Below are 23,984 nucleotides of genomic sequence, written 5' to 3'. Positions count from 1 at the left end.
AGCTTTGCATATAATACTGGTTTGGTGGTGATGAATCCCTTTAGCTTTTTCTTATCAGTGAAGCTCTTTATCTGACCTTCAATTCTGAATGAGAATTGCTGGGTAAAGTAATCTTGGTTGTAGGTTCTTGGTATTCATCACTTTGAATATTTCTTGCCACTCCCTTCTGGCCTGCATAGTTTCTGTTGAGAAATCAGCTGACAGTTGTATGGGTACTCCCTTGTAGGTAACTGAGTTTCTCTTGCTGCTTTTAAGATTCTCTCTGTGTCTTTTGCCCTTGGCATTTTAATTATGATGTGTCTTGGTGTGGTCCTCTTTGGATTCCTCTTATTTGGGGTTCTCTTTGCTTCCTGGACTTGTAAATCTATTTCTTTCACTAGGTAGGGGAAGTTTTCTGTCATTATTTCTTCAAATAGGTTTTCAATATCTTGCTCTCTCTCTTCTTCTGGCACGCCCATAATTCGGATGTTGGTACGCTTGAAGTTGTCCCAGAGGCTCCTTACACTATCTTCATATTTTTGGATTCTTTTTTCTTTTTGTTTTTCCGGTTGGGTGTTTTTTGCTTCTTCGTATTTCAAATCTTTGACTTGATTCTTGCGATCTTCTAGTCTGCTATTGGAACCCTGAATAATATTCTTTATTTCAGTCAGTGTATGTTTAATTTCTAGTTGGTCCTTTTTCATAACCTCGAAGGTCTCACTAAGTTTATTGGCGGTTTCTAGAGAATTCTTGAAAAACCTTAAAAGTGTGGTTTTGAACTCTATCCAGTAGTTTGCTTTCCTCCATTTTTGTCATTTGTGACCTGTTTCTTTGTCTCCGCATTTTTTATGCTTCCCTGTGTTGATAGAGTGGCTTTCTGTGCTAGGTGTCCTATAGGGCCCAGTGGCTCAGCCTCCCCAATTACCTGAGGTGGACACTCCCCAATTACCTTGGTGCACCCCTTTGTGGGCTTTGTGCACAGTCTTGTTGTAGGTAAGCCTTGATTGTTGTAGGTATCACTGGGAGGAATTGACCTCTAGGCCAATTGGCTGAGAGAATCAGCTGTGTCTGCAGTGGGAGAACTTCTGTGCTGGAGACACCCTTCTGGGGCAAGACTTGCTTCAGTGGGGCTTTGGTGCTCACTGAGTCTGCCCCCTGAGTGTGTCCCTTATGGGTCTGAGGAGTTGTAATCTGGATGATCCCACTCTGACCACTGGGTACACTGGCTCTTGGATCTCTAAGGAGGCGCTAATTTAGCCGCTGCCTGAGGCTACCCAGCAGGAGCCCAGCTGTGAAGCATTGCAAGCTGCTGTGGGGCCTTTGGCCTTCTTTTGAAAGTTCTGGGTTTCTCTGACCCAGCTGCAGTTTATTAGGTAATTTTCAGATTGCAAAGGGCCAGGTCTTTCATATGCAAAAGCCTCTGCGCACAGCTCAGGTGGGGCGGGGTCTCTGGGGGTCAACAGGGCGGAGCAAGCAGCTATGGCTACTCCTCAGTCCTGCCCTAGGAGGCCCCGGGTCTCAGTGTCCTGGTAATCGCTGCAAGTACCTCTGAGAGAAAGCCGCCCTCGAGTTCTGACCGATGCCAGACAGTCCAGTTTCTCTCCGTATGAATCTGGGTCCCCAGAGACTCACCCGAAACTGGAGTTCAGAGCAGTCAGGAGCTTGAGACTCCCTCCCGATGGAAAAAGACAACCGTGTCCTCAGCTGCCAGCCCTTTCCACGTGCGCCTCCGTGCCTCTGCACTTTACTTCCGCACCTCCTCTGAGTCTCAGTGTGCTTTTCTCTTTCCTTCTAGTTGTAGAATTTCCATTCAGCCAGCCTTCCTGTGGTTCTGGATGATGTCCGTTTTGTCTTTTAGTTGTATTTTTGAACTGGTTGTGCGAGGCAGCAATTTCAGGTGTTTACCTATGCCGCCATCTTGGTTTCTCCTAAAATGATGGTCTTACTGGGGATTAAGCAATGTAGCAAAACTCATCAAGCACAAATCTAATGTCTAGAAATTTTGCTGGTATTGGATAAAGGCTTCTAGGAGATGAGCTGAATAGTCTCTGGATTTACAAAAATTTTTATTGAAGTCATTGTCATTGGCAAGGTCATGAGAAACAGGAAAACATAAGATTGAACCATCTGGCAGGGTCATAGTGTGGATCAGGTCCGGCAGGAATATAATTAGAGTGAGTGGGCTGCTCTTTAGTCTTTGACTAGAGGCCTGGTGCTCAAATTCGTGCACCAGTGGGGTCCCTCAGCCTGGCCTGCGGAATCAGGCCTAAACTGGTTCTCGACATCCCCCGAGGGGTCCCGGATTGCGAGAGGGCACAGGCCAGGCCGAGGGACCCCACAGGTGCATTGGGCCCTTGGTGTGTTTATAAAGCGTGGATCTTGCAAAAAAAAAAGAAAGAAAAAAATTTGGGCCCTAGCTGGTTTTGCTCAGTGGATAGAGCATCAGCTATGGACTGAAGGGTCCCGGGTTCGATTCCGGTCAGGGGCACATGCCCAGGTTGCGGGCTCAATCCCCAGTGAAGGGTGTGCAGGAGGCAGCCAATCAGTGATTCTCTGTCATCATTGATGTTTCTCTCTCTCTCCCTTTCTCTCTGAAATCAATAAAAATATATTTAAAAAAAAAAAGAATTTGGGCCAGGTTCATTCAGGCATTCTGCCTCAGGTTGAAAAGGTTAATCAGTGGTTGTAGACATCATTTTGATGACAGCCTTCAAAATTTCTTCTTTTGAATCACACTGTTCTAGTTTGTACAAGCAATTTGGTATCAGTAGAGAATCACTGCCATCCTGCAATCTCCTTCAAACCGCTCTTAGGAATTTCCTTCAGCTCCTTCCCAGGTCATTGTCTTTTTGGATTACTATTGCTTTATTGGAGTCCATTGTTAATTAGCTTCTTGAGAAAGGGCATGAGAAATACGTTTTTTGATACTTTGTATTTCTGAAAATGTCTTTGTTCAGTTCTGATACTTGATTGATAGATAGTATGAGGATTTGTCCATTCCTTGCTTTAGTTTAGCTTAGTTCTGTCCATTTTGGCTTATGTAACTTGAGCTATGTTATTGAGTACATACACATTTATTGAGTATGTGTACATTTATGTATGTTCTATCGTCCTGATGATTTACCCTTCTATCATTTTGGAATATCATTCTTTATTTCTGGTTATTATCCTTGTTTGATATAAATATAGTCTACCCACCTTTTTATGGTGTATCTTTTTCTTTTTCCATTCTTACTGTTTCAACCTATATGTATTTTATGCATTTCCTCTAAGCAGCACATAGTTGAATCCTTTTTTTTAATCAAACTTGACAATTTTATTTTTATTTTCTTTATAATTAATTAAATTATAGGCACTGCTAGATTTGTGTCATCTTGCTATTTGTTTTTTATAAATTTTGTTTGTACGTGCATTTTTAATTTTTTAAAAACATGTTTTTATTGATTTCAGAGAGGAAGGGAGAAAGATAGAAACATCAATGAGAGAGAATCATTGATTGGCTATTTCCCACAAGCTACACACTGGGGATCAAGCCCGCAACCCGGGCATGTACCCTGACCAGGAATTGAACCGTGACCTCCTGGTTCATAGGTTGACGCTCAACCACTGAGCCACGCCAACTGGGCTGTACATGCATTTTTTAAAAATATGTTTTTATTGATTTTAGAGAGAGGAAGGGAGAAGGAGAGAGAAACATGATTGGCTGCCTCCTGCACTTCCCCTACTGGGGATCAAGCCTGCAACCCCTGGCACATGCCCTGACCGGGAATCGAACCAGCGACCTCTTGGTGCACAGGATGATGTTCAATTCACTGAGCCACACCAGCCAAATTTTATTGGGGTGACATTGGTTCATAAAACTATACAGATTGCAAGTGTACAGTTCAACAAAACGTCACTTGCTATTTGTTTTTAAATCTTTCTGTGCTCTTTTCCTTTGCATCTTTTTTTTTTTATTTTTCCTTTTTTTTTATTGCTTAAATTATTACAAAGAGTATTACATATGTCTTCTTCCCCATCCCCTTGACATTCCCCCACCTCCCCTAAGCCCCCCCCCCCCCCCCCCCCCAGTGGCTTGTGTCCATTGGTTATGCTTATATGCATGCATACAAGTCCTTCGGTTGATCTCTTACCCCCACTCCCACCCCCCAACCCTCCCCGGCCTTCCCGCTGTAGTTTGACAGTGTGTTTGCATCTTTTTTTTTTTTTAAATGGTTTCTGTAGGGATTACAGTTTATATACTTTACTGATCACCTTGAAGTAATATTATACTACCTCAGTACAATTCAAGAATACTATACAGTATAAATCAGTGAATTCTTGCAACTTTTGTTTATCTGTATAAGCTTTTATTTTGCCTTCATTTTGAAAAGTATTTTTACTGGGTATAGAATTCTAGGGTATTTTTTTCCTTTCAATATTTTAAGATGGTATTTTACTTTTGACTCAGTTCTCTGGTGTGTTTGTTTAGAATTAAATCTTTATTTTTATTGCTGTTCCTGTAGGTAATGCATCTTTTTCTTCTGGCTACTCTTTTGTTGTTGTTAATCCTCGCATGAGGATATATTTTTCCATTGCTTTTTAGAGAGTGCAAGGGAGAAGGAGGGGGAGAGAGAGACGCATAGACTGGTTGCCTCCTGCACGCACCTTGACCAGGGGCAGGAAGTGAACCTGCAACCCAGATACATGCCCTTGACCAGGCCTCAAACCTGAGACCAATGCCCTAACCGGTTTGGCTCAGTGGATAGAGCGTCGGCCTGCGGACTGAATGGTCCCAGGTTCGATTCCAGCCAAGGGCATGTACCTTGGTTGTGGGCATATCCCCGGTAGGGGGTGTGCAGGAGGCAGCTGATCGATGTTTCTCTCTCATTGATGTTTCTAACTCTCTATCCCTCTTCCTTCCTCTCTGTAAAAAATCAATAAAATATATTTAAAAAAATAAAAAAAACAAACCCGAGACCATTTGGTTCACAGGCAGGTGCTTTAACCACTGAGAACACTGGCCAGGGCTGCTTGGGCTTTTTTGAGTTTTTTAGATTATGGTCAATGCCTTGTTTTTGTTTTTTCTTTCAGCATTCTAAGCAATAATAAGTTAAAATTTTTTACCATGTCTCAAATCTCTTTTATGTTTTCTCCCCATTTTCTCTCTCTCTGCTTCATTTTGGATATCTTCTATTGACCTGTATTCAAGTTCACAATTCTTTTGTGTCCTGTCTGCTATTAAGTCTACACAATTTTTTATTTCAGTTACTATATTTTGCAGTTTTAGAATACCTATCTGGTCACTTGCCTTTTAATTTTGTTGGTTTTCTTTGCTGTGCAAAAGCTTTTTCATTTGACATAGTTACCCTTGTTTATTTTGCTTCTCAGCCATTTTTATGGCTTTGTTATGGTGGAGAGATCTTTATGCCTGATATTATCTATACTAATAAAAGGGTAATATGCTAATTAGATTGGGAGACCTTCCAGACAAAGCCATGGTGGCAGGACTGGGGCAGAGGCAGTTAGAGGCGATCAGGCCAGCGGGAGAGGGGGGGTGGCGGGGGCAGTCAGGCCTAAACTGGCAGTCAGACATCCCCGGAGGGGTCCCAGATTGGAGAGGGACATGCCCCCCCCCCCTCCCGCCGCACAAATTTTGTGCACCAGGCCACTAGTGTCTTATAACGAAGTTATAATCTTTTGCCTTTAAATATTCCGTGTGTGTGTAGGCTTCGCCAAACCAACAAGCAATTCTCAGACACCAATATGTCTGAGAATTCAGCTCAATTCTGACACTGTCTACTTGGAATCAGATTCCACAGGTTGAGTCCAGTCCTACCCAACTTCAGTTGCCAGTTGAAAGCCCAGGTTATTGTTACCTGTGTTTCTAACCAATTGGCTACCGATCGGAGGTTCCGTCAATCACCCTCCCCCCAACTCAGGATGCTAATTGCAAGACTGGTATGTTAACTGTGCTTCTGACTGGCTATGAATCAGAGTTCCCAGACCACCTCCTTGGGTTCAGTTACTTTTCCAGAGTAGCTCACAGAACTCAGAGAAACATTTTACTTAGATCACTGGTTTATTGTAAAGAACATGACTCGAGAACAGCCAGGTGGAAGAGATGCATAGGGCAAGGCTGGAGGAAAGGGCACAGAGCTTTCATGCCCTCTCCTGGGTGCCACTCTCCCAGCTCCTCCAAGTGTTCACCAACCCAGCTCTTTGAACCTGTCCTTCGGGCCCTTTCTCCTCCAGTACAGTCGTAACTGATTACATCATTGACTGCTGACCATCCATCTCTTCTCCGCAGAGGTCCTGGGACTGAAAGTTCCAACCCTCTAATTCCAAGGTTAGGTCTCCTGGTCACCAGCCTCCACATCTTTGGGTGTTTTCCAAAGGTCACCTCCTTAACAGAACAGAAATATTAGTCACTCTCAACACTTAGGAAATTCCAGAGGTTTGGGGAGCTGTGAACGAAAATCAAATATATATGAGAAATATATTTTGCTCATCTGAATAACCAAGTATATATTTTTTATAAATCATAATACAATCTGCCCCTGATCTTCAAACATATCCTGGTTTAGTAAAACAGTCATAAAGGTCAAAAGCACGTTATTTAAATCCCATTCAGTTATGAATAACTGTCCTGTCCATCATCATATTGTAAGATGTCTCCCAGGCCAAATTCACTCAGGTTGTAGGCTTCTGTTCCAGCTCGTTGGGTCCCAAAGCTGTATTTGACTTCACCACTTCAGGTGTTGGGAGTGAAAATTTTTGTCTTGCCCTGGCCAGTGTCCTCAGTGGTTAGAGCGTTGGCCCTCGCACCAAAGGGTCGTGGGCTTGCTCCCTTCCCTGGTCAGGGCACATGCAGAGGCAATCAGTTCATGTGTCTTTCTCACATTGATGTTTCTCTCTCTGTCCCTCCTACCCTTTTAATCTCTCTGAAAAGCAATGGAAAAATCCTTTGGTGAGGATTAACAAAAACAAGAAGGGGTGGAGAGAATAGAGTGAAAACACTGTTAGAAGAGTGGTGGGAAAGCGGTTAGAAAGTGGGGACACAGGAGTAAGACCAGAGAGCAATGAGAGAGAGAAGTCACAGAGAGTGGATGCAGAGTAAGAGTGGTAGAGAGTGAGGGAGGGGAGAGTATGCGAGATATTAGAGAAATTAGAGGGACAGGTAGAAGACTTAAATAGAATTAGAGAGCAGAAAGAGAGAAGACAGAGGGGAGGGCAGTGAGAGAGGACTGAGCACGTATATAGAAAGGAGAGTATAAAAGGAGGAGACAGTAGTGACAGTAAACAGTTTTGAGAGAGGGGGATGGTGAGAAAGAAAGGAGTAGGAAAGATAAAGGGAGATGTGTGAGCGAGGATAAGAGAGAGAGAGACTAGAGAGGAGTAGAAAGGAAGGATTGATAGAGGAGTAGAGAGAGAGAAGGAATGATAAAGACAGAATAGTTTGAACATGGAGCCCGGATTGAGAGAGAGAAGCATAGAGAGGAATGAGAGATGGTATGAAAGAGACTGAGTAGAGACTAGAGAGTGGACTGAGAGGAGTGGGAGGGGAGAAGGGGGGAGAGAGAGAGAGAGAGGGAGAGGGAGGAAGGAGAAGGAGGAAGGGGGGGAGGAGACTAGAGAGAAAGAAAGGAGAGGCTAAAGAGGGGAAGGAGAGACTAGAGAGAGGAGGAGAGACTGGAGAGACAGAGGAAGGAGAGACTAGAGAGAGAGAGAGGAGTAGAGACTAGAGAGATAGAAGAAGAGAAACAGAGGAGGAGGAGATACTAGAGAGAGCGAGGAAGGAGAGGCTAGAGAGAGCGAGGAAGGAGATTCTAGAGAGGAGGAGAGCCTTGAGAGGGGAGGAGAGGCTAGAGAGAGGAAGGAGAGACTAGAGAGACAGGAGGAGAGACTAAAGAGAGAGGAAGGAGAGTCTTGAGAGGAAAAGGAGAGGTTAGAGAGACAGGAGAAGAGGCTAGAGAGAGAAGAGGAGAGACTAGAGAGAGGAAGGATAGACGAGAGAGGAGGAGGAGAGGCTTGAGAGAGGGGAGGAGAGGCTAGAGAGAGAGGAGGATAGACTAAGAAGAGAGAAAGGAAGGAGAGACTAGAGAGAGGAAGAGGAGAGACTAGAGACAGGAGGAGGAGAGACTAGAGACAGGAGGAGGAGAGACTAGAGAGAGAAGGAGAGGCTATAGAGAGACAGGAGAAGAGACTAGAGAGAGAGAGGAGGATGAGAGGCTAGAGAGAGTTAGGAGAACCTACGGAGAGAGGAAGGAGAGGCTAGAGAGAGTTAGGAGTAGAGACTAGAGAGATAGATGAAGAGAGACAGAGGAGGAGAGACTAGAGAGAGAAGAGGAGAGGCTAGAGAGAATAAGGAGAGGCTAGAGAGAATAAGGAGAGGCTAGAGAAGGAGAGAGGAAGGAGAGACTAGAGAGAAGAGGAGACAGGCTTGAGAGGGGAGGAGAGGCTAGAAAGACGAAGGAGAGGCTAGAGAGAGAGAGAGGAGTAGAGACTAGAGAGATAGATGAAGAGAGACAGAGGAGAGACTAGAGAGAAGAGACTAGAGAGAGAGAGAGGAGGAGATGCTAAAGAGAGAGATGAAGGAGAGGCTAGAGAGACAGAAGAAGAGAGAGGAGGAGAGACTAGAGAGAGAGAGGAAGGTGAAGCTAGAGAGACAGAAGAAGAGAGACAGAGGAGGACAGACTAGAGAGAGAGGAGGAGAAAGTAGAGAGGAGGAGAGACTAGAGAGAGTGAGGGAAGAGAGCCTAGAGAGAGAGGAGGAGAGACTAAAGAGAGGAAGGAGAGGTTAGAGAGATGAAGAGGAGAGGCTAGAGAGAGAGGAGGAGGAGAGACGAGAGAGACAGAAGAAGAGAGACAGAGGAGGAGAGACTAGAGAGACAGAGGAAGAGACTACAGAGAGATGAGGAGAGACTAGAGAGAGAGAAGAAGGAGACAGTGGAAAGAAAGAAGTGGAGAGAAGAGAGAGAGAGGAAGTAGAGACTCGAGAGGAAGAGAGACTAGAGAGAGGGAGGAGAAGAGAATAGAGAGAGCAAGGAAGGAGATACTAGAGAGAGGAGGAGGAGGAGAGGCTTGAGAGGGGAGGAGAGGCGAGAGAGAGGAGTAGAGACTAGAGAGATAAAAGAAGAGAGAAGGAGAGACTAGAGAGAGAAGGAGAGACTAGAGAGAGGAGGAGGAAAGACTAGAGAGAGGAAGGAGAGACTAGAGAGAGGAGAAGAGACTAGAGAGAGCGAGGAGGAGAGAATAGAGAGGAAGGAGATACTAGAGAGAGGAGGAGAGGCTTGAGAGGGTAGGAGAGGCTAGAGAGAGGAAGGAGAGACTAGAGAGACGAAGGAGAGGCTAGAGAGGGAGGAAGGTGAGACTAGAGAGAGGAGGAGAGGCTAGAGAGAGAGGAAGGAGAGACGAGAGAGAGAGCAGTAGAGACTAGAGAGAACAGGAGAAGAGAATAGAGAGAGAGAGAGGAGGTGAGGCTAGAGAGAGAGGAAGGAGAGACTAGAGCGAGGAAGGAGACTAGAGAAGGGAAGGAGGGGCTGGAGAGACTAGAGAGAGGAAAAGGAGAAGCTAGAGAGAGTGGAAGGAGAGTCTAGAGAGAGAGAGAGGAAGGTGAGACTAGAGAGATAGAGAGGAAGGGTAGACTAGAGAGAGGAGGAGGAGAGGCTAGGGAAGAGCGAGAGGCTAGAGAGAGCGAGGAAGGAGATACTAGAGAGGAAGGAGAAACTCCGGAGAGAGGAAGGAGAGACTAGAGAGATAGAAGAAGAGAGACAGGAGGAGAGACTGGAGAGAGAGAGGACGGAGAGACGAGAGATAGAGTGGAAGGATAGACTAGAGAGAGGAGGAGGAGAGGCTTGAGAGAGGAGGAGAGGTTAGAGAGAGGAAGGAGAGGCTAGAGAGAGAGTGGAGTAGAGAATAGAGAGAGAGAGGAGATGAGGCTAGAGAGAGAGAGGAGGTAAGGCTAGAGAGAGAGAGGAAGGAGAGACTAGAGAGAGAGGAGAGACTAGAGAGAGAGAGAAGGAGACAGTAGAAAGAAAAGAGGAGAGAATAGAGAGAGAGGAAGTAGAAACTAGAGAGAGAGCAGTAGAGACTAGAGAGATAGAAGAAGAGAAACAGAGGAGGAGAGACTCGAGAGGAAGAGAGACTAGAGAGAGCGAGGAGAAGAGAATAGAGAGAGGAAGGAGAGGCTAAAGAGAGCAAGGAATGAGATACTAGAGAGAGGAGGAGAGGCTTGAGAGGGGAGGAGAGGCGAGAGAGAGGAGTAGAGACTAGAGAGATAAAAGAAGAGAGAAGGAGAGACTAGAGAGGGAAGGAGAGACTAGAGAGAGGAGGAGGAAAGACTAGAGAGAGGAGGAGAAGAGACTAGAGAGAGCGAGGAGGAGAGAATAGAGAGAGGAAGGAGAGGCTTGAGAGAGGGCAGGAGAGGCTAGAGAGAGCGAGGAAGGAGGTACTAGAGAGAGGAGGAGAGACTAGAGAGAGGAGAGACTAGAGAGACAGAAGAAGAGAGACAGAGGAGGAGAGACTAGAGAGAGATGAGTAGAGACTAGAGAGAGAAGAAGGAGACAGTAGAAAGAAAGAAGAGGAGAGAATAGAGAGGAAGTAGAGACTAGAGAGATAGAAGAAGAGAAACAGGAGAGGAGAGACTCGAGAGGACGAGAGACTAGAGAGAGCGAGGAGAAGAGAATAGGGAGAGGAAGGAGAGGCTAGAGAGAGCGAGGAAGGAGATACTAGAGAGAGGAGGAGAGGCTTGACAGGGTAGGAGAGGCTAGAGAGACGAAGGAGAGGCTAGAGAGGGAGGAAGGTGAGACTAGAGAGAGACAGGAGTAGAAACTAGAGAGAGAGAGGAGTAGAGACTAGAGAGAGAGAGGAGTAGAGACTAGAGAGAACAGGAGAAGAGACTAGAGAGAGAGAGAGAGGAGGTGAGGCTAGAGAGAGAAAGGAGGTGAGGCTAGAGAGAGAGAGGAAGGAGAGACTAGAGCGAGGAAGGAGAGACTAGAGAAGGGAAGGAGGGGCTAGAGAGATTGAGGAAGGAGAGACTAGAGAGAGGAAAAGGAGAAGCTAGAGAGAGAGGAAGGAGAGACTAGAGAGAGAGAGAGAGGAAGGTGAGACTAGAGAGATAGAAGAAGAGAGAGGACGAGAGACTAGAGGGAAAGAGGATGGAGAGACTAGAGAGAGAGGAAGGAGAGAGAGAGAGGAAGGAGAGAGGAGAGATAGAGAGGAAGGTAGACTAGAGAGAGGAGGAGGAGAGGCTTGAGAGGTGGAGGAGAGGCTAGGGAGGAGGGATAGGCTAGAGAGAGCGAGGAAGGAGATACTAGATAGAGAGGAAGAGAAGCTCCGGAGAGAGGAAGGAGAGACTAGAGAGAGAGGAAGGTGAGATTAGAGAGATAGAAGAAGAGCGACAGGAGGAGAGACTGGAGAGAGAGAGGACGGAGAGATGAGAGATAGAGTGGAAGGATAGACTAGAGAGAGGAGGAGGAGAGGCCTGAGAGAGGGCAGGAGAGGCTAGAGAGAGCGAGGAAGGAGATACTAGAGAGACTAAGGAGAGCCTAGAGAGGGAGGAAGGTGAGGCTAGAGATAGAGAGGAGGAGGAGAGGCTAGAGAGAGGAGAGACTAGAGAGACAGAGGAGGAGAGGCTAGAGAGAGAGAGGAAGGAGACACTAGAGAGAGGAGGAGGAGAGACTAGAGAGAGAGGAAGGAGAGACTAGAGAGAGAGGAAGGAGAGACTAGAAAGACAGAGGAAGAGACTGGAGAGAGATGAGGAGAGACTAGAGAGAGAGAAGGAGACAGTAGAAAGAAAGAAGAGGAGAGAATAGAGAGAGAGGAAGTAGAGACTAGAGAGAGAGAGAGCAGTAGAGACTAGAGAGATAGAAGAAGAGAAACAGAGGAGAGACTCGAGAGGAAGAGAGACTAGAGAGTGCGAGGAGAAGAGACTAGAGAGAGGAAGGAGAGGCTAGAGAGAACAAGGACGGAGATACTAGAGAGAGGAGCAGGAGGAGGAGAGGCGAGAGAGAGGAGTAGAGACTAGAGATAAGAGAGAAGGAGAGACTAGAGAGAGGAGGAGGAAAGTCTAGAGAGAGGAGAGAGAGACTAGAGAGAGAGGAAGGAGATACTAGAGTCAGGAGGAGGAGAGACTAGAGAGAGGAGGAGAAGAGACTAGAGAGAACGAGGAGGAGAGAATAGAGAGGAAGGAGAGGCTAGAGAGAGCGAGGAAGGAGATACTAGAGAGAGGAGGAGAGGCTTGAGAGGGTAGAAGAGGCTAGAGAGAGGAAGGGGAGACTAGAGAGACGAAAGAGAGGGTAGAGAGAGAGGAAGGTGAGAGTAGAGAGAGGAGGAGAGGCTAGAGAGAGAGGAAGGAGAGACTAGAGAGATAGATGAAGAGAGACAGAGGAGGAGAGACTACAGAGAGAGGAGGCGAGACTAGAGAGAAGAGACTAGAGAGAGACAGGAGGAGATGCTAAAGAGAGAGAGGAAGGAGAGACTGGAGAGACGAAGGAGAGGCTGGAGAGACTAAAGAAAGAGGAAAGAGAGGCTAGAGGGACAGAAGAAGAGAGACAGAGGAGGAGAGACTAGAGAGTGACGGAAGGAGAGACTGGAGAGAGAGAGAGGAAGGAGAGGCTAGAGAGAGAGGAAGGAGATACTAGAGAGAGGAGGAGGAGAGATGTGAGAGGAAGGAGAGACGAGAGAGAGAGAAGGATAGACTAGAGAGTGAGGAGAGACTAGAGAGAGAGAGAAGAAGGAGAGGCTTGAGAGAGAGGAGAGACTAGAGAGAGAGCGAGAAGAAGGAGAGGGAGAGAGAGAAGAAGGAGAGGCTAGAGAGAGGAGAGACTAGAGAGAGAGAGCAAAGACTAGAGAGACAGAAAAGAGACAGAGGAGGAGAGACTAGAGAGAGAGAGAGAGGAAGGTGAGACTAGAGATATAGAAAAGAGAGACAGAGGAGGACAGACTAGAGAGAGGAAGGAGAGGCTAGAGAGAGAGAGGAAGGAGATACTAGAGAGAGGAGGAGGAGAGATGAGAGAGGAAAGAGAGACGAGAGAGAGAGAGAGAGAGAGAGAGAGAGAGAGAAAGAGAGAGAGAAGAAGGATAGACTAGAAAGAGAGCCGTGACTAGAGAGAGAGAAGAAGGAGAGGCTAGAGAGAGAGAGGAAAGACTTGAGAGACAGAAGAGAGACAGAGGAGGAGAGACTAGAAAGAGAGAGAGGAAGGAGAGACTAGAGAGGTATTAAGAGACAGTAGACAGAAAGAAGAGGAGAGAATAGAGAGAGAGGAAGCAGAGACTAGAGAGAGAGCAGTAGACACTAGAGAGATAGAAGAAGAGAAACAGAAGAAGAGAGACTTGAGAGGAGTAGAGACTAGAGAGAGAGAGGAGGGAGAGGCTAGAGAGAGAGGAGAGACTAGAGAGCGAGAGCAAAGACTAGAGAGAGAGAGAGGAAGGTGAGACTAGAGAGATAGAAAAGAGAGATCGAGGAGGACAGACTAGAGAGAGAGGAGGAGAGGCTAGATAGAGGAAGGAGAGGCTAGAGAGACAGGAGGAAGGAGATACTAGAGAGAGGAGGAGGAGAGGTGAGAGAGGAGGAAGAGAGAAGAGAGAGGAGGAGGAAAGACGAGATAGAGAGAGCAGTAGAGACTAGAGAGATAGAAGAAGAGAATCAGAGGAAGAGAGACTCGAGAGGAGTAGAGACTAGAGAGAGAGAGGAGGGAGAGACTAGAGAGAGCAAGGAAGGAGATACTAGAAAGAGGAGAAGGAGAGGCATGAGAGCGGAAGAGAGGCTAGAGAGAGGAAGGAGAGGCTAGAGAGAGAGGAGTAGAGACTAGAGAGATAGAAGAAGAGAGACAGGAAGAGAGACTAGAGAGAGGAGGAGGAGATACTAGAGAGAGGGGAGGACAGGCTAGAAAGACTAGAGAGAGGACGAGGAAAGACTAGAAAGAGAGGAAGGAGAAGCTGCTGAGAGAGGAAGGAGAGACTAGAGAGAGGTGGAGGAGAGACTGGAGAGCACAAGGAGGAGATAATAGAGAGAGGAGGAGGAGAGGCTTGAGAGGGGAGGAGAGGCTAGAGAGGAAGGAGAGACTGGAGAGACCAGAGAGAGATGGAGGAGAGAGCGAGGAGGAGATAGTAGAGAGAGGAGGAGGAGAGGCTAGAGAGAGGAAGGAGAGACTAGAGAGAGGAGTAGAGACTAGAGAGAGAGAAGAGAGACAGAGGAGGAGAGACTAGAGAGAGAAGAGGGAGACTAGAGCGGAGGAGAGACCTTAGAGAAGAGGAGAAGAGACTAGAGAGAGAGGAAGGAGAAGCTACGGAGAGAGGAAGGAGAGACTAGAGAGAGAGGAGGAGAGACTAGAGAGAGGAAGGAGAGGCTAGAGAGAGGAAGGAGCGACTAGAGAGTGGAGGAGGAGAGGCCAAAGAGAGAAAAAGGAGAAGCTAGAGAGAGGAGGAGAGACGAGAGAGAGAGAGGAAGGAGAGAATAGAGAGAGAGAGATGAAGGAGAGACGAGAGAGAGAGAGAGAGAGAGAGAGAGAGAGAGAGAGAGAGGAGGAGAGGCTTGAGAGAGGGGAGGGGAGGGTAGAGAGACAGAAGCAGAGACTAGAGAGAGAGGAGAGCCTAGAGATAGAGAGGAGGATAGACTACAGAGAAGGAGAGAGACCGAGGAGAGACACAGAGAGAGAAGTAGAGATTAGAAAGACAGAGGAGAGACTAGAGAGTAGAGGATTAGAGACTAGAGAGAGAACGACAGGCTAGAGAGCGAGGAAGGAGGTACTAGAGAGAGGAGGAGGAAAGACTACAGAGAGGAAGGAGACACTAGATAGAGAGGAGGAGAAGCTAGAGAGAGAGAAAGGAAGGAGAGACTAGAGATGAGGAGGAGAGGCTTGAGAGCGGAAGGAGAGGCTAGAGAGAGTAAAGAGAGAGGAATGAGAGGCTAGAGACCAAGGAGGAGAGGCTAGAGAGAGAGGTGGAGAGACTAGAGAGACAGAGAAAGAGAGACAGAGGAGGAGAGACTAGAGAGAGAGGAGGAGACAGTAGAGAGGAGGAGAGACTAGAGAGAGGAAGGAGAGGCTAGAGAGAGAGAGGAAGGAGAGGCTAGAGAGATAGAAGAAGACAGACAGAGGAGGAGAGAGTATAGAGAGAGGAAGGAGAGACTAGAGAGCCAGGAGGAGAGACTAGAGAGAAAAGAGAAAGAGGAGAGACTAGAGAGAGATGAGGAGAGACTAGAGACAGAGGGGAAGGAGACACTAGAGAGAGAGAAGAAGGAGACAGTAGACAGAAAGAGGAGGAGAGAATAGAGAGAGAGGAAGGAGAGGCTAGAGAGAGAGAGGACTAGAGACTAGAGCACGGGTGGGCAAACTTTTTGATTCGAGGGCCACAATGGGTTCTTAAACTGGACCGGAGGGCCGGAACAAAAGCATAGATGGAGAGTTTGTGTGAACTAATATAAATTCAAAGTAAACATCATTACATAAAAGGGTACAGTCTTTTTTTTTTTTTTTTTTTAGTTTTATTCATTTCAAGCGGGCCGTAGTTTGCCCACGGCTGGACTAGAGAGATAGAAGAAGAGATACAGAGGAGGAAATACTAGAGATTAGGAGACACTAGATAGGAGGAGAGACTGGAGAGAGGAAGGAGAGACTAGAGAGAGGAAGGAGAGACTAAAGAGAGAGAGAGGAAGGAGAGGCTAGAGAGAGAGAGAGGAGGAGAGGCTAGAGAGAGGAGAGACTAGAGAGAAGAAGAGAGACAGAGGAGGAGTGACTAGAGAAAGAGAGGAAGGTGAGACTAGAGAGATAGAAGAAAAGAGAAATAGAAGGAGATACTAGAGAGACAGAGGAAGGAGAGAGGAGAGATAGAGAGGAAGGATCGACTAGAGAGAGGAGGAGAAGAGTCTCGAGAGAGAGAGAAGGAGAGACTAGAGAGAGAGAAGAAGAGTGACAGAGGAGGAGTGACTAGAGAAAGGAGGAGGAAAGACTAGAAAGAGAAGGAGAGACTAGAGAGAGAGGTAGAAGCTACGGAGAGAGGAAGGAGAGGCTATAGAGAGCGATGAAGGAGATACTGGAGAGAGGAGGAGAGGCTAGAAAAAGAGAGAGAGGAGGAGAGGCTTGAGAGATAGAAGAAGAGAGACAGGAAGAGAGACAGAGAGACTAGAGAGAGGAGGCGAGACTAGAGATACAGGAAGAGAGACAGAGGAGGAGAGACTAGAGAGTCCGAGGAAGAGAGACAGAGGAGAGACTAGAGAGAGAGAGGAAGGATAGACTAGAGAGAGGTGGAGGATAGGCTAGAGAGAGGAAGAAGATACTAGAGAGAGAAGAATGAGAGACTAGAGAGACAGAAGAGACTAGAGAGAGAGGAGGAGATAGAGAGAGTAGTAGGTGAGTCTAGAGAGAGAGGAGGATAGACTAAGGAGAAGAAGAGAGAGGAAGGAGAGACTAGAGAGAGAGGAGAGAGTAGAAAGACAGAGGAGGAGAGACTGGAGACAGAGGAGGAGACACTAGTTGAAGAGAAAGGAGAGACTAAAGAGATAGGAGGAGAGACTAGAGAGAGAGATACGAGCGATTAGAGAGACGGAGGAGGAGAGACTAGAATAGTGATGGCGAACCTTTTGAGCTCGGTGTGTCAGCATTTTGAAAAACCCTAACTTAACTCTCGTGCCGTGTCACATTTAGAAATTTTTTGATATTTGCAACCATAGTAAAACAAAGACTTGTATTTTTGATGTTTATTTAATATATTTAAATGCCATTTAACAGAGAAAAATCAACCAAAAAAATGTCATAGGTTCGCCATTACTGGACTAGAGAGAGGAAGGAGAGACTAGAAAGACAGAGGAGGAGAGGCTAGAGAGAGGAGGAGGAGGGACTAGAGAGAGAAGAGGAGAGGCTAGAAAGAGGCATGAGAGACAGGAGTAGAGAGAGATAAGAGAGAGACAGACTGAAGAGAGTAAAGAAGGTGAAAAGAGAGATGGACAGGGAGGACTGAGTAGAGAGGCAGGATGGAGAAAAGCTGGTGGATTTGGAGGGATTGTAGAGAGAGAAAGGGTGGTGTATGGGGAGGTGTTGAGAACAGTGATAGAGAGCAGATTGGGGAAATTAAGGACAGAGAGGAGGCTAGACAGAGGGATAGAGGAGAGTGAGACTGTACCCTAAAGAGTAGAGAGGAGTGAGAGGGCTCGAGGCAGGACGGATAAAGAAGGAATGAGAGTGAGGAGCGGGAGGAGGGACGAGTGAGGGTACTTGCCGGAGCTTCCTGTTGTTCTCCCAGGTGCCACTGTCGCATCTGTGTGCTGTAGCCTCGGTGTTTCTGGGAACCCTGTCCTTTGGGTTTCTATGCAGCCGTTATTACATTAAGGTGATTGGTAACCTCATTTACCATGGCGTTTGGCACCCTCCAAACCCTCTCCTCCACCAGAGGTCAGCGTGGGCTGGAAGTTCCACCCTCTAATCACATGGTCAGGTCTGATGGTGACCAGCCCCTGTCCTTATGCCATTTCCGGAAGTCACCTCACTAATATACCAAACCTTTATCAGTCTCAATTCTTAGGTTAATGTAGGGCAGTGATGCCGAACCTATGACATGTGTGTCAGAGGTGACACGCGAACTCATTTTTTTTGTTGATTTTTCTTTGTTAAATGGCATTTAAATATATAAAATAAACATCAAGAATATAAATCTTTGTTTTACTATGGTTGCAAATATCAAAAAATTTCTATATGTGACACAGCACCAGAGTTAAATTAGGGTTTTTCAAAATGCTGACATGCCAAGTTCAAAAGATTCACCATCACTGATCTAGGGGCTTCGAGAGCTGTGAGCCAGGAACTGTGGACAAAGACCAGATGTATTTCTTATAGATAGTATCACAGAAAGTCTAATCTACTCTTTAATATTGTCTAGTTTGATACCATAAGAACAGTGCCTGTGTGAGCACCACCCCGCACTGATGGTTAGAGAATGCTAGAGGTTTCATCATCGTAGGTGCCTGTGCCTGAGACAGTGCCAGAGATAGGGGACTGAGTGCTCAAACCTCTATAAACACACTTTCTCACAAAAGGTAGTGAAGATGCTGGTTTGGTGTCGTGTAAATTTCCCTGGCGAATGACCCTTACAGCAGTGTGGTAAGAGTAACTTTCCACATGTCCTTTTTGTATCACCAAACGCTCGCCATTCCAGAATGAATAGCAATATGCCATTTCAGGGGTCAGTCTCATTCACGGATGTGACTGTGGACTTCACCCAGGAGGAGTGGGAGCAGCTGGACCCATCGCAGAGGATCCTGTACATGGATGTGATGCTGGAGAACTACAGCAACCTACTGTCAGTGGGTAAGGACAGCTTCCAGGCGTCACTGTTTACCTAGGGGCGCTTATGTTCTTTCTCAGTTACCACAAGTATGAGCTTCTAAATCACTAAGTGGTTTGGCCTCAAGCTTCACATGTTACAGCTGCGAGTGACTACTGAAGTTCTAAAGTCCAAGCAGTTAGGAGCTGCGATCAAACCAGATGTGATTTTCAAGGTGGAGCAGCCGGAGCTGTGGCTAGCAAAGTTAGAACTGCAGTTGAGAACTCTCTAGCGAAGCTGTGGAAGGAGGGAAGGAGAATCAGAAGCCACTAGAAGTAATATCCCAAGGATTATGAATGAGTTGGTACATTTGAAATATTGTTAAGACTTTTCCCCAAAAAAATCCCTAAACCCTTAGAGACGGCTGCAAACAGATGACCTATCTGCCCCAGATGTCTGAGTGTTGTATATTTTAGCTCAGGGCCATTGGCATAGTGGCCTCAGGGGAAATAGATTTTTCAGTGCAGGAGTGACATCCTTGTCCTGGACACAGATGGCAGCCGCAGCACAAGCGCCAGGAATGACCAGTAATGCACAGAGGAACGTGAAGGTTATGCAAGACCTAGGTGGAGGCTGGGTGATCTGATCCTTAAGATCCTGTCAAATAAAAGTAGGGACAAGACTAGTTTGGGGAAGAAATTAAGCCTATTAAAAGGAGAGAGAAAAATAAGATATAATAATGAAAATACATTCTCCAACAGCTTCAATAGAAAAAAAGCAATGAGCCCTAGCTGGTTTGGCTCAGTGCATAGAGCGTCAGCCTATGAACTGAAGGGTTCCAGGTTTGATTCTGGTCGAAGGCTCCTGGCCCTGGTTGGGGGCATGCAGGACGCAACCAATCGATACGTCTCTTTCACATCAGTGTTTCTCTCTGTCTCTCCCTCTTCCTTCCACCCTCCCTAAAAAATCAATGGAAAACATATCCTCGGGTGAGGATTAAATTAAAATTTAAAAAAGAAAAACGCGATGAAAGCAGTAGTAGCATTGAATCTATCAAAAGGATCTTGGGTCCTTGGATCAATTTTATGTTTCCTACAAAATATGAGTTTCTGAACCTTTTCATTCACTTGCAAAAAGTCTTACTTTAAAGCAGTGATTTTCAACCTTTTCATCTCATGGCACATAAATTAATTTAGAAAATTCTGCAGCACACCAAAAATACTTTTTGCCAAACTGACAAGAAAAGGGGGGTATAATTTTGATTCATTCACACCAGACAGCTCCTCAGTAGGATTGTTTCTGCAAAACAATAGTGCTGCCCGTGGGAAGGGAGAAGGCGGGGAGAGAGCCTGGACACATGTAGGCGAGGTCCTGGTCCAGCCACAGTGACGCAGCGTCAGAGTGTGGGTTGCTAAACTCAGGTCCGCCTGTGTCCTTTCCTTTACCATCTTCATCTACTTGCTTGCCTCTGTGCTAGCTGTGCAGTGTCCCTGAGGACAAGGTCCCCTTCATCCCTGCAGTGCCAGCCTTCCCACATGTGTTTCCTGTTGCTGCGTTTTTATTTCTCTTTACCCCTCTGTGGGGTCGCTGTGTGATCTGGCAATGCTACTTGTGTTCACTGTCAGTTCCCACTTTTTTTTTTTGCCACAGGCTCTTTTTTCCCCTTGTCCTTTCAGAGTTTAAGAGGGAGGATAGATTTGCACTGGGAACTACTTAATTCTGGAAGACCGGGTCCCAAACTAAAAAGGCGGCTGTAGGATGGGACATTTGGGGGACCTTCTGTAACATGCCAGCAAGAGGCCTGACGGAGTGTCCTTCCTGTGCTCTTTCTAGAGGTGTGGAAGGCTGACGACCAGGTGCAGCGGGAGCACAGTGACCCCGAGGAGCAGGCAAGGCCATTCATAATCTGCAAGAACCAAACCCCAATTGAGGAAAGAAGTGATCTCTTTGAAAAATCATTCAATCTAAGCACAGACTTTGTTTCTTTAAGACAAGTGCCCTATAAATATGACTTGTATGAAAAAACTTTGAAATACAGTTCAGACTTACTTAACGGTGACAGCTATATAAGGAAGCAAGCTGATGAGTATAACGGATTTGGAAAAGCACTTCTCTATCTAAAGCAAGAGAAAACCCATCCTGAAATGGAATATGCGGAATATAACAAAATTGGGAAAGCCTTCAGCCATAAAGAAGCCATTTTTAAACATCAGAAAATTAGAAATTTGGTGCAGCCCTTCATTTGTAATTACTGTGACAAGGCTTTTTCCTTTAAGTCACTCCTCATTAGTCATAAGAGAATACATACTGGAGAAAAGCCGTATGAGTGTAATGTCTGTAAGAAAACCTTCTCCCATAAGGCAAACCTCATTAAGCATCAGAGAATTCATACTGGGGAGAAACCCTTTGAATGTCTTGAATGTGGGAAAGCCTTCACCCATCAGTCAAACCTCATTGTACACCAGAGAGCACACATGGAGAAGAAGCCCTATGAGTGCAGTGAGTGTGGCAAGACATTTGCCCAGAAGTTCGAACTCACTACACACCAGAGAATTCACACAGGGGAGCGACCATATGAGTGTAATGAATGTGCAAAAACCTTTTTCAAGAAATCAAACCTCATCATACATCAGAAAATTCACACGGGAGAGAAACGCTATGAGTGCAGTGAATGTGGGAAATCCTTCATCCAGAACTCACAACTCATTATACATATGAGAACTCATACGGGGGAGAAGCCCTACGAGTGTACAGAATGTGGCAAAACATTCAGCCAGCGGTCAACTCTTAGGCTCCACCTGCGAATCCATACGGGGGAGAAGCCATACGAGTGTTCTCAGTGTGGGAAGGCCTTCAGCAGGAAGTCCCGACTCAGTGTCCATCTCAGAGTTCATATCGGTGACAAACCCTGACCTGCAGCAGGTCGGACTGTTCAACACCCTCCCACCAGAACCCTTCCAGTCGGGGAGAAACCGCCTGAGGTCCTGAGGGAGCATGGGAAATCATACTAAGATACCATTCATCAGCTCAAAAACGCCAAAATAGGGTTCCCTACGGACAGTGGTACTGAAAGTTAGATGTGATACCCAACTGAAGAACACATACCAAGAATATCCAACTGTAAATAGACATGCTTAACTATTACAATGAGCTTTTTAAAACCTTGAATGAATTATTTAAACCTTGAATGAATTTAAGGATGAAATCGTCTGGGAAGCAGCAGAAAGGATGTACAGACAGTGCCCAGGGATAGAGTGGTTGTGTGCGATTATGCCACAAAACCACAAAAGTATATTTTAGATCTGCCCGTGTGAATTTAACGGTCATTGGGAGTTTGAAATTCCTAATAATTAGGACACATCAAACAAGATTTTCCATATTAAATATCATGTGTTTTTTTACAACTCAGTATGCATTCCAGATGAAATATGGAACAGATTTTAAAGTAGCATGTAACACATTTTCTCCTGCTTGCTGGCATATAGAAGTTGGTGTGGCCATTGTGAATGAGCTGCCTCTTAATAAACAGAGACAGTGGTGAAGTTCTAACCTGCTTCCAGGCTTGCTGAAGCATTTCTACAAGCATCACTTACATGATTATGCAAATATGAGATAATTAAGAGGAGGTTAAGAGTGAGAGGAGGCGGCTGTGGGCTGTGTTACTCAGGATGCACCACAGGTAAAAATGGGCTACAGAGAATATCCACATCCATCATGCTGGCGTTTTCTGCTGGCTGTTTACACACAAATGCATGTCATTTACCAAAATGTGTAACCCAGAAACCACTTGTATTTGTGTTTCCCCGTTTCTCTTAATATTTTATGAATTGTCTTGTAAAAAATGGTAGGATGTGTATGCAGTGCACAAATGTTAGTTACCTCTCAGAGACTTTAAAGGGAAGCTTATTTTAAGAAAACTGTCACATGCCTTGTTGCTTTTTAAAATTTCTATGTGTATCGTCCACTTTAGAGAGACACTTTTGCACATTCCGTGTAGGGGACGCACTTCTACTTCCTGAGTTTCACTATCATCAGCCTGAAACATTTCCCTTTGGAATCCGACTTGGTGAACCTTTCATGGAAAGGCTTAACTTACACTAACAGTTTTATAAACTACACTGTTCAGTGATCTCTCCATCTATTGTATAACTCAGAGTGATATCATCTTAGGCTTGATTTCAGATTCACAAGTTCCTCCTTTTCCTCCATCACAAATCATGCATTAGAATTGTAAATGGCAACCGAAACTGGCTTTTAAAATTTTTTGAAGACCATTGATGTGCTGTTACTATACTCGCATATGAATGTGAGCGACTCTGAACAAATTTACTAAAACATCCATAGTCCAATAAATCTTTAAGTTGTCATCTGATCTACTAACAGCCGGGAAGCAGAGGAGGTTAATTTCATCCTCTGCTGTTAGAGTAAACTGTGAGGGCCTTGGGAATCACTGTGACCCTGTCTTTTAACTTTAAGAATATACATATTCTTCCACGCAGCACTCTCATGTTTGGGAACCTATCCCTGAGAAAAAACTAACGTGCCAGTACATGAGATTATGTTTATCAATATATACTGTGTATTTTGGTAAGTACATAAGGAAACAGTGTAAATGACCACCAGTGGGAATAATGGAATAAATTGTGGCGAAATGGATCATGGTTGATGGCATTCCACAGAAAATGTGTAGGAACAACTCCTCCAGGTCAGATGAGGGCAGCGGGAGGGGAGAGAGTATATACCACATTTTCTAAAATAAAGATCTAAGAACCTTATGTGTGTGTGTTTTCGTATATGACTTTATGAGCCCGGAGAACAAAATTCTCCTAAGTCAGAAATAGAATTGGAAAGTTGTTCATGATTCCTTAGTCCCTAAATTAACACTCATACTAAAACCACACATAACCCATTGAAATGGGCACGTTAAATAACACGAGTTAACACAGCACCACCTAAGGCAGGCTCTAGCTGTCCTGGCTGTATTGTGCCCTTGAGCCTTTTCTCAACAAAAGCACGTATTTTCTATTCATTGTTCACTCAATGGAAACCTTATATAAACGGAAAACCAGCAAAGATTTTAAATGCAAGGAATGTCATGTTATTACTCTAAGTTATAAAGTCCAAACGCTTTTCGAACACATACCCACCCTTACAACAGCCAACGTGATCACAGCTATGACTGTACTCTAGCGAGCTGTTTGCTCCCAGGGCCTGGAAATTCAGATCAGAACCTCTAATTGTTTTTAAGTGTCTTGTCATCATAATCCAAAGTGATTTTATTTTATTATTATTTTTTATTTTTTAATATATTTTGATTTTTTACAGAGAGGAAGGGAGAGAGATAGAGAGTTAGAAACATCGATCAGCTGCCTCCTGCACATCTCCTACTGGGGATGTGCCCGAAACCCAGGTACATGCCCTTGACCGGAATCGAACCTGGGACCTTTCAGTCCGCAGGCTGATGCTCTATCCACTGAGCCAAACCGGTTTCGGCACCAAAGTGATTTTAGATGAAACCTTCTGAAGACAGATCGTGTAGCCTGACCCTAGGGCTGTGTTTCTTTTATCCTCTCAATCAGCCTGGAGGCCGGGTCACTTCCTGGGGTCTGGAGGCCAGAGGCCAGGAGGCAGTGCCGTTTGCACAAGAAAACCCAGCTCACAGGTGTTTCCAGACTCACCTGGACCTGTCTGACCCCAAAGCCACCCCCACTGCGCTGGACTCTGGGACCTGTTCTTACTCCACTGCTATTTTCATTTTGGAGATTTTC

At 45.7% G+C, this 23,984-nt stretch overlaps 1 protein-coding gene across 3 annotated transcripts in view; it reads left to right on the top strand.

The window, feature by feature from the left end:
- The window catches only part of ZFP1 (ZFP1 zinc finger protein), a 29,414-nt gene extending 6,423 nt beyond the window's left edge, over positions 1 to 22,991 (top strand). Inside the window, exons 1-3 of one of the 3 annotated variants that reach the window (XM_070397748.1) lie at positions 7,600 to 18,053; positions 18,134 to 18,260; positions 20,050 to 22,991. In XM_070397748.1, coding sequence (XP_070253849.1) covers positions 18,218 to 18,260; positions 20,050 to 21,128 — 1,122 coding nt within the window. In that variant the 5' untranslated portion in view covers positions 7,600 to 18,053; positions 18,134 to 18,217 and the 3' untranslated portion in view covers positions 21,129 to 22,991. Of the gene's footprint in view, positions 1 to 7,599; positions 18,261 to 20,049 lie in introns of those variants that run through there. The other 2 variants (XM_070397747.1, XM_070397745.1) reach the window with 2 other exon arrangements.
- Positions 22,992 to 23,984: the final 993 nt, after the last annotated feature.

The sequence above is a fragment of the Myotis yumanensis genome, unplaced genomic scaffold (assembly GCF_028538775.1).
Source record: "Myotis yumanensis isolate MYYU_CA2020_CCGP unplaced genomic scaffold, mMyoYum1.0.hap1 SCAF_18, whole genome shotgun sequence".
NCBI lineage: Eukaryota > Metazoa > Chordata > Mammalia > Chiroptera > Vespertilionidae > Myotis > Myotis yumanensis.
This window is presented reverse-complemented; position numbering and strand designations above follow the sequence as displayed.